We start from the raw sequence: 10,790 nt of genomic DNA on the forward strand, positions 1-10,790 counted from the left end.
CCTAGAATCCACATTTTCCAAATTCCAAATTCCCTAGATTCCAAATTCCCCAATTTCCATCTCTTCCAAATCCCAAATTTCCCAAATCCCAAATTCCCTAGAATCCATATTCTCCAAATTCCAAATTCCCAGGATTCCAAATTCCCTAGATTCCAAATTCCCCAATTCCCACATTCTCCAAATCCCAAATTCCCCAGATTCCAAATTCCCTAGATTCCAAATTCCCCAATTTCCATCTCTTCCAAATCCCAAATTTCCCAAATCCCAAATTCCCTAGAATCCATATTCTCCAAATTCCAAATTCCCAGGATTCCAAATTCCCTAGATTCCAAATTCCCCAATTCCCACATTCTCCAAATCCCAAATTCCCCAGATTCCAAATTCCCTAGATTCCGAATTCTCCAAATCCCAAATTCTCTAGATCCCAAATTCCCCAAATCCCAAATTCCCTAGATTCCAAATTCTCCAAATCCCAATTTCCCTAGATTGCGAATTCTCCAAATCCCAAATTCCCTAGATTCCCAATTCCCCAAATCCCAAATTCCCTAGATTCCGAATTCTCCAAATTCCAAATTCCCTAGATTGCGAATTCTCCAAATTCCAAATTCCCTAGATTCCGAATTCTCCAAATTCCAAATTCCCTAGATTCCAAATTCTCCAAATTCCAAATTCCCTAGATTACAAATTCCCCAAATTCCAAATTCCCTAGATTCCAAATTCTCCAAATTCCCCAAATCCCCTAGATTCCAAATTCTCCAAATCCCAATTTCCCTAGATTGCGAATTCTCCAAATCCCAAATTCCCTACATTCCGAATTCCCCAAATCCCAAATTCCCTAGATTCCAAATTCTCCAAATTCCCCAAATCCCCTAGATTCCGAATTCTCCAAATCCCAAATTCCCTGGATTCCGAATTCCCCAAATCCCAAATTCCCTAGATCCAGAATTCCCCAAATCCCAAATTCCCTGGATCCCCAATTCCCTAGATTCCAAATTCCCCAAATCCCCTATATCCCAAATCCATAATTCCCCAATTCCCCAAATCCCCAATCCCCCAAATGCCAAATTCCCCAATTCCCAAATTGGAAAATAGGAATGAAGAATGGTGGCACGAGTAAATTTGAAAGTGAAGAAAGTGTCTAATCGAAATTGGAAGCAACAGATGTCACATATAACCTGTTGCAATTTTCCGGCTTATTTGAGGAGGGTGCAGTTTGACCTAGACGAAATCGATTGGTTGCAGCGTGGAAAACGACAGCGACACTCTACACCCATGTGTTTCATGTGTTTCACCTGTGTCGCTTCCTTCAAAGACAAATTGTAGCTGCGTGAAACAGATTGCAACGAACGTACGTATGCAAGACAATATTGTTTCCAGTAGGTATTGCGATACATTTTCCTCTAGAATTACACGCTCCGTCCAATTGTCTTAATGAACGAAGGAACAGAGATGAATGATTCGATTATGACGTTGCGGTGAACGGGGGCGGTCAATATCGTACTTTCTTCTATATTTCTTGATTTCGAGAACTCTACATTTTCGACTTATTATAATTTTCAATTTATCCTTTCGACTAATCATCAGAACTAATAGGAAATTTTTATTCTTCTCCGCTGCACTAATTATCCGAGGAAAGTATTCGCGTCACGGACGTAGCCTCTGAGCCAGTCGTCGCGTTAATCGTGAAATATTTAAGCTTCTAAATTAGCAAGATGAATGTTAAAAACGAAGCCGCACGGTTACTCTAATTTCGCGGGGAGTTCTTTTTGTTTCCCGGTTTCATGGAAGCCTTGACTTTCCATTTTAATTAAAAGAAGCGTCTGTGCAATGTTTAAACTACAAAGCTCTTACCCTAAGGCCACAAAGTCGCTCACGTATCTTGGTAAATATGCGTGCTGCTGGAATAGAAGGTGCACGGCGAATTACACTTGGGTATATTGTCGCACGGCTTTTTTCGAGCATTCCAGGGAATTTTGTTGAAATATTATTAACGTCCGTATTCTCTTTCGTTGAATCAACTTTTCTACGTGTAATGATAATACATGGTTAACGCTATAATTAATTAACTAACTCTGTCATTACTATAATTCAATTATAACCTTCGCGATCAAATAAACTAATTAGAATAATTAAGTTTAACTTATCGCAACTTTGCGATCCCTAGATCACCGAATACCTGGATCCCCAAATTCCCAAGATTACCAAATCCCTAGATTCCCAAATTCCCAAGATTCCAAATTCTCTAGATTTCCAAATCCCTAGATTCCCAAATTCCCTAGATCCCCAAATTCCCTAGATCCCCAAATTCCCAAGATTACCAAATCCCTAAATCACCGAATCCCTAGATTCCCAAATCCCCAAGATTCCAAATTCCCTAGATTTCCAAATCCCTAGATCCCCAAATTCCCTAGATTTCCAAATCCCCAAATTCCCTAGATTTCCAAATCCCTAGATCACCGAATCCCTAGATCCCCAAATCCCTAGATTCCCAAATTCCTAGATTCCCAAATTCCCAAGCTTCCAAATTCCCTAGATTTCCAAATCCCTAGATGCCCAAATTCCCTAGATCCCCAAATTCCCAAGATTCCAAATTCCCTAGATTTCCAAATCCCTAGATCCCCAAATTCCCAAGATTCCAAATTCCCTAGATTTCCAAATCCCCAAATTCCCTAGATCCCCAAATTTCCTGGATCCCCAAATTCCCAAGATTCCAAATTCCCTAGATTTCCAAATCCCTAGATTCCCAAATTCCCTAGATCCCCAAATTCCCTAGAACCCCAAATTCCCTAGAACCCCAAATTCCCAAGATTACCAAATCCCTTAATCACCGAATCCCTAGATTCCCAAATTCCCTAGATTCCAAAATCCCTAGATTTCCAAATCCCTAAATTACCGAATCCCTAGATAATTTTCTCTGACTTCCATTTTCATCGAAATTTACTCTACAAAAGATTTTTCTGTTTTATTTCAATACTCGGTTTCTGTTTCATTTACACACTCCATGTTCCAATACAAGTTTTCAATCGCATGTCATTTTTCTAACAGATTATTTCTCTTTCACGTTTCGAAAAAGGTAGAACAATTAAAACGTCGCGTCGGAAGATCGATACTCGGAGGAACAGTGTCTCGTCCGCTCGTGCAGAGATGAAATCAGATGAAACCGGCGTGCAGATAGTGCCACGTCGGATTCGACGTTTACACATAGGCGACACGCGTGTAAATGTCGTTGGCGTGACACGTGAATGCCTAGTATCGATAACGCGGCTCTGTTTGATGTGTCGTGTCAGACGGTATGCAAAACCGTAAGCCAGTTTCGTTCTCCGGGAAACTCTCCAACCTTTTATAGAAGTCTGTCGACTTTATCCGAGATCGTAATCGCAAGCTCCGTGTTACTTTTGATTTTAACGTTGCTTCATCTCGATTGTACGTCGTTCGTTTAATTGGTGGCTTGTTGGCGACTGCTAATTAATAGATAATTGATCGATGTTTGATTACCGGTACAGATGGTAATTAATGATCGGTAACTGGTAATTAATCACGCGTTCGGGGGTGTCATTTGCAATTACCAAGTCAAGAAATCGATAAGTTGATGTTGATTGTTAGTAAGTGGTGATTTGTGATCGACTATTGATAAGTTATTGGTGATAGGTGATTTACGGTTTATTGCTGATTGTTGATTGATTATTTATTGGTGATTGATTGATGATGCATTCATTGATTATTTATTGGTGATTTATGATTAATTGATTGATAATTTAGTGGTTATTGATACTTTTATGATAATTGATTGGTGACTGATATTTCATTGATAGTTGATTGATAATTGATTGGTAATTGATATTTTATTGATACTTTTTTGATAATTGATTGGTGATTGATATTTTATTGATAGTTGATTGATAATTGAATGGTAATTGATATTTTATTGATACTTTTTTGATAATTGATTGGTGATTGATATTTTATTGATAGTTGATTGATAATTGATTGGTGACAGACATTTTATTGATAGTTTATTGGTAATTGATTGGTGATTGATATTTCATTGATAGTTTATTGATAATTGATTGGTGATAGACATTTTATTGATAGTTGATTGATAATTTATTGGTGACTGACATTTTATTGATAGTTAATTGATAATTTATTGGTGACTGACATTTTATTGATAGTTTATTGATAATTGATTGGTGATGGATATTTTATTGATAGTTGATTGATAATTGAATGGTAATTGATATTTTATTGATACTTTTTTGATAATTGATTGGTGATTGATATTTTATTGATAGTTGATTGATAATTGATTGGTGACAGACATTTTATTGATAGTTTATTGGTAATTGATTGGTGATTGATATTTCATTGATAGTTTATTGATAATTTGTTGGTGACTGACATTTTATTGATAGTTAATTGATAATTTATTGGTGACTGACATTTTATTGATAGTTTATTGATAATCGATTGTACGTCGACGTATCGATGCGGAGCGAAGTTAGTTTCGCTGGAAGTTGAAAGTTTACGTTTCACGCGATGAATTTCCATCGCGATAACAGAATCGTGCGGAGTTAGAAATTTCGTAGATTATATTCGTCACGAGATCCGCGATTCCACTTATCCGACGATTTGCCGGCATCTAATCGCGCGGACAATTTGTACGTGTCGGTGATTTCAATCTGTTCGTGTTGTGCCACTACGCGTTTGTCTGTCGCGATTGTTGCCCGACTGGAAAATATTCTATCGGACAGACACGGATGTTTCCTTGACGGTCGTCAACCTGTTAATCGGGTCGTTTTACCTACGTCATCAAATCCCTAGATTCCCAAATCCCTAGATTCCCAAATTCCTAGATTCCCAAATTCCTACATCCCCAAATCCTTAGATTCCCAAATCCCCAAATTTCGTCTACTACCATAAACAAGATGGCCGTCAGAAGATCTCCATAAAAAACAAAATGGCCGTAAACAATTGCGACCCCGCACCGTTAAAACCCAATAAAAACTTATTAAATAAATTGAAGTTATTAAAATAACCGAGTTGAAAATAATTTCACCGAGTAATTTAATTGAACCAGGAATAAACGACGAAGGAAGAACAGAGAGGAAATAAATACGAAGGCTTTGAATTTGCGCGTCGACCCAGTAACAGACCTTTCGTTCTCTGTTCGATTTCTCGACGCGATCCATCGACATGGCTGATATAATAGCATAATTGGAACGCATGTGGCGTACAAATGCGAAAATAAAAGCAATAACGTTTTCAAGGTAACGTAAGAGGCTCTCGCAGGCTTAATACACCTCATTCGACGCGTAGTAATCTAATGCGTAGTAATCCAACGCGTACTAATACAGCGTGTGGATATCCAACGCGTAGTAATCTAGCGCTTGCATATTCTACGCGTAGTAATACAACGCGTAATAATGCGACGCGTGGTAATTCTAAGCGTAGGAATCTAATGCGATGTAATCTAACGCGTAGTAATCCAGCATGTGGATATCCAACGCATGGTAATCCAACGCGTAGTAATGCAACGTGTGGTAATGCAACGCGTGGTAATCCTACGCGTAGTAATCCAATGCGCAGTAATCCAACGCGTACTAATACAGCGTGTGGATATCCAACGCGTAGTAATCTAGCGCTTGCATATTCTACGCGTAGTAATACAACGCGTAATAATGCAACGCGTGGTAATTCTAAGCGTAGGAATCTAATGCGTGGTAATCTAACGCGTTAGTAATCCAGCATGTGGATATCCAACGCGTGGTAATCCAACGCGTAGTAATGCAACGTATGGTAATGCAACGCGTGGCAATCCTACGCGTAGTAATCCAATGCGCAGTAATCCAACGCGTACTAATACAGCGTGTGGATATCCAACGCGTAGTAATCTAGCGCTTGCATATTCTACGCGTAGTAATCCAACGCGTAATAATGCGACGCGTGGTAATTCTAAGAGGTGGAATCTAATGCGTGGTAATCTAACGCGTAGTAATCCAGCATGTGGATATCCAACGCGTGGTAATCCAACGCGTAGTAATGCAACGTATGGTAATGCAACGCGTGGCAATCCTACGCGTAGTAATCCAATGCGCAGTAATCCAACGCGTACTAATACAGCGTGTGGATATCCAACGCGTAGTAATCTAGCGCTTGCATATTCCACGCGTAGTAATCCAACGCGGAATAATGCAACGCGTGGTAATTCTAAGAGTAGAAATCTAATGCGTGGTAATCTAACGCGTAGTAATCCAGCACGTGGATATCCAACGCATGGTAATCCAACGCGTAGTAATGCAACGTATGGTAATGCAACGCGTGGCAATCCTACGCGTAGTAATCCAATGCGCAGTAATCCAACGCGTACTAATACAGCGTGTGGATATCCAACGCGTAGTAATCTAGCGCTTGCATATTCTACGCGTAGTAATCCAACGCGTAATAATGCGACGCGTGGTAATTCTAAGAGGTGGAATCTAATGCGTGGTAATCTAACGCGTAGTAATCCAGCATGTGGATATCCAACGCGTGGTAATCCAACGCGTAGTAATGCAACGTATGGTAATGCAACGCGTGGCAATCCTACGCGTAGTAATCCAATGCGCAGTAATCCAACGCGTACTAATACAGCGTGTGGATATCCAACGCGTAGTAATCTAGCGCTTGCATATTCCACGCGTAGTAATCCAACGCGTAATAATGCGACGCGTGGTAATTCTAAGCGTAGGAATCTAATGCGTGGTAATCTAACGCGTAGTAATCCAGCATGTGGATATCCAACGCGTGGTAATCCAACACGTAGTAATGCAACGTGCGGTAATGCAACGCGTGGTAATCCTACGCGTAGTAATCCAATGCGCAGTAATCCAACGCGTACTAATACAGCGTGTGGATATCCAACGCGTAGTAATCTAGCGCTTGCATATTCTACGCGTAGTAATCCAACGCGTAATAATGCAACGCGTGGTAATTCTAAGAGTAGGAATCTAATGCGTGGTAATCTAACGCGTAGTAATCCAACATGTGGATATCCATCGCGTGGTAATCCAACGCGTGGATATTCGACGCGTAGTAGTCCAACGCGTAATAATCCTCGCGCTCTAATCGGTCCATGTCTTCCGTCTTAATAATTCAAAAACGAAGCTTCGAATCCCATTTTCGCAAAGGGAAATCTTATTCAGAATCAGCTCCCCCTCATTTCAGGGCACTAGTTGTGAGACACCCTGTATAAGCTGATTAATCAATTTATCACCGGTTGATCATATCGATTCGTTCACCGGTGAATATTCCGCAATCACTGTCGACACACTGCGGACTCTAATTACAATCTGAACACGATGTAATTACTTAATACATCACACCAGTTAATTTACTTCCATTCCGAATCCGAAATCGGCTATCATTGATTTATCTCAAGTTCCCGTTGGGAAATTCAATGATTCGGTGTTCTCGAAACTTTCTACCCTGTCAGCTACGCTAATTAAACTATTCGCGAGTTCAGAGATTACGCAGATTGCTTTCAACGGGGTTTTAATAGGGAACTGACGGTACAAATTATTAAATTACTTCGGATATTTATCTCAACGTTTATAATACGAAAACTTTAAAAAATAAAAATTTCGCTGGAACAGTGTTTGGAAACGAAATTATTCGCTGACGTCTTTTGCTACCTTCAGCGAATGTTGGGGTAAAAAGAGAAAGGTTGCAAACAGTATTAGCCGAACGGAAGATGACCAGCAAGTTGTCAAGTTTGTCGAGCAAACTTCCTTCGAAAAATAAATCAGATCGTATCGATCGTTCGGATGTACGGAGGCAAAGGGTAGACCGAAACTTGCCACTCAATTTTCGTCGTACGAGCGGAAGTTCTCCACCGCTGTGTAACGTATCGCAACCGATCTCCATTTTGCCACGTAAATCAGACGCAAAAGCGAACTTTGAAGTTGCTAACTACTTTAGCCAACCCTGGTATCTTTAACGAATATATGTTCTTGTTCGAGAACACACGAAAATTTCGAAATAATTCAAGATACATGGTTGAACATTTTGGGAAATGGGGTAAATGAACTGGGACCTGTAGAAAGTTACGAATTTTGGAGTTTGGGAATTTAGAGGCTAGGGACTTTTGTGATTAAGGAATTTGGGGACTAAGAAATTTGGAAACTAGGGAAACTGGGAACTATTGAATTTTGGGACTAGAGAATTAGGGACCTAGTGAATTTTAGATCTAGGGAGTATTTTAACTAGTAAATTTGGGATCTAGGGAATTTTGCAACTAGTAAATTTGGGGTCTAGGGAATTTTGTAACTAGTGAATTTAGGAACTAGGGAATTTGTAACTAGTAAATTTGGGGTCTAGGGAATTTTGCAACTAGTAAATTTGAGGTCTAGGGAATTTTGTAACTAGTGAATTAAGGAACTAGGGAATTTGTAACTAGTACATTTGGGACCTAGGGAATTTGTAACTAGTAAATTTGGGATCTAGGGAATTTTGTAACTAGTGAATTTGGGGTCTAGGGAATTTTGTAACTAGTGAATTTAGGAACTAGGGAATTTGTAACTAATAAATTTTGGGACTAGGGAATTCGTAACTGGTAAATTTGGAATCTAGGGAATTTTGTAACTAGTAAATTTGGGACCCAGGGAATTTGTAACTAATAAATTTGGAACTAGGGAATTTGTAACTAATAAATTTGGGGTCTAGGAAATTTTGTAACTACTGAGTTTCGGACCTAGGGAATTTATTAACTTGCAAATTTTGGGTCTAGAGAATTTTGGATCTAGGAAATTTTGTAATTGATAAATTTTGGATTTGGAGAATATTGTAACTAGTACACTTTGCATCTATGGAATTTGGAAATTTATACCTATGAAAATTATAAAACTAGAAATTAAAAAAATTTATAATTCTGTAACCTTGATAATTTAAGAGCTTCGAAATTGTTAGATCTCTAAATCCCTATATGATAGACACAAATCTAGAGTCTACCCCAATGCAACTCGAGTGTCTTATATTTTCCCCCAAAAATATAACTAAATAAAACAAATAAAGTAGAGTTGACACACTGATGCGTAAGATACGAGTAGTTATCAGACCAAAGGTCCATTAAGGGGTTTTCGATCAATAGCTGCTGACATCAGCTATAAATAGACTTCCACTTGGCAAACTGTGTTTCGGGTCAAAGTTTGCTCGTTTTCAACCACTTACATCGATAAAGTGGCATTATGTAAATACGCAATCCGCGAAACTTCTCTCAAGCCACTTACAGAAACAAATAAACGAGTGAATGCCGAAACCAAGTCTCGAAACCAAGATACTTTAATTGCCTGTTCGGGCTAATGTTTTCACCGACTGCATCGAGATCAAAACTTTTGTCCGATCGTTAAATCCTGTTTGCAACTGCGACGCTGGATTACGAATTTTCTCGCGGTTGCGATAGGGGATCGGGAACTCGTTAGAAATTCGAAACTCCCGTTCGGGCCGATAGAAAGACTGACAGTATCGATTTTCAGTTAGAACCACTTTCGATTGCTAATTCATTTTCTTTTATCTCTTTTTTAGTTTCGCTTCTTTACGTCTTTTGCGTGACGTCTTTAAACCTACTCTCCCGGATTTAAACCGTAATTTATTTATTTATATTATTAGTCTTTTTATTTACGCACATTCGGCGAGGTTGCACATAATTCTAGATTTTTATATTCGTGTACTTTTTTAAATTATTACTAACTGTTATTTCGAAACGAGCTCCACGATTTTCTTCTCTGATTCGTCAATTTATTTGATGTTTATAGTACACGCTTTCACTATTCGTCTTCCGATCTATTTACGGTAACCGGCTCGCGCGCCGTAAATTATCGAAGATTCCCGAATCCTTCCGATTCGCTCGGACGCTTCCTGCCGGACGCGCAGTTTGTAACGGTTTCTTTCAAAATTGCCTCGTGTTTCCGCGCGTCAAAATTGCGAAAGTGTGCACAAGTGAAATTTCAGAATTTAAACGCGTAATATTTTATAAATCTTGTTCGATATGCGACGGTTGATCGACAGTGAGAAATATCGTGCGAATTTAAAGTGGTTTTCGCGATTGACAGATGGAAGCGTCTATTCGCGACTAGCTAATGCATATAATTCACTCGCGTCTCGATTTCGCGAAAGGTTGAAGAGCATACCGGAGACAAAGTGCAAGGTTTCGAATGCGCGAGTGCTATTAATCAAACAGACACGACACTTTAGTTAACCAGCGTGCTTCTTTTTGCGGTAATTTTCTTCGCTTTTTATCGCGTATTGATCGGGAAACTTGAACAATGACCGTTGTTAATCTTGATCAATAAACGTAACTTCCTCTCGCCGCCATTTTGTTTTCTCATAGCGTGCCGCGAGTGATTGTTCTTTAATTGCGTCTACGGAGCTGTTTAATTATAATCGGACGATTTAATGAGGTAAGAATGACATTGGCATGTTTCGTCTCGTTAACGAATTGAAATTTTGATAATAATTATTCTTGTTTTGACTGTTACAGATGCCCGGAAATACGACGGCAGGCAGCACCCTATTGAACGACGAACTTCGCCGCATTTTGCAAGAAAGGGAACAGGAATGCTTGCAGTTACAGGCCATGAATTCAACTCCACCACCAGGTAAACTTTTCAATACTTTTGCATGCAAGCAACGACAAATTAGACTCCCGTAAAAAATATGGGTGGGCGACGACACTCGCTCATTGATTTATAGTCAATTTTTTAACTTTACGATTTACGAGCATAGAAATTTCTCGATGTCTTGGGATTCGAAGGATT

The 10,790-nt window shown here is 39.3% G+C and overlaps 1 protein-coding gene across 6 annotated transcripts in view; it reads left to right on the top strand.

Moving 5' to 3' along the window:
• Positions 1–10,790, top strand: part of Dh31-R (Diuretic hormone 31 Receptor) — a 104,081-nt gene that overhangs the window by 32,441 nt on the left and 60,850 nt on the right. For 4 of the 6 annotated variants that reach the window (XM_012279110.2, XM_012279108.2, XM_012279109.2 and 1 more), the window contains exon 3: positions 10,514–10,631. In XM_012279110.2, coding sequence (XP_012134500.2) covers positions 10,514–10,631 — 118 coding nt within the window. Of the gene's footprint in view, positions 1–9,883; positions 10,252–10,363; positions 10,434–10,513; positions 10,632–10,790 lie in introns of those variants that run through there. The other 2 variants (XM_012279105.2, XM_076537218.1) reach the window with 2 other exon arrangements.

This window comes from Megachile rotundata, chromosome 11, assembly GCF_050947335.1.
Source record: "Megachile rotundata isolate GNS110a chromosome 11, iyMegRotu1, whole genome shotgun sequence".
Lineage (NCBI taxonomy): Eukaryota > Metazoa > Arthropoda > Insecta > Hymenoptera > Megachilidae > Megachile > Megachile rotundata.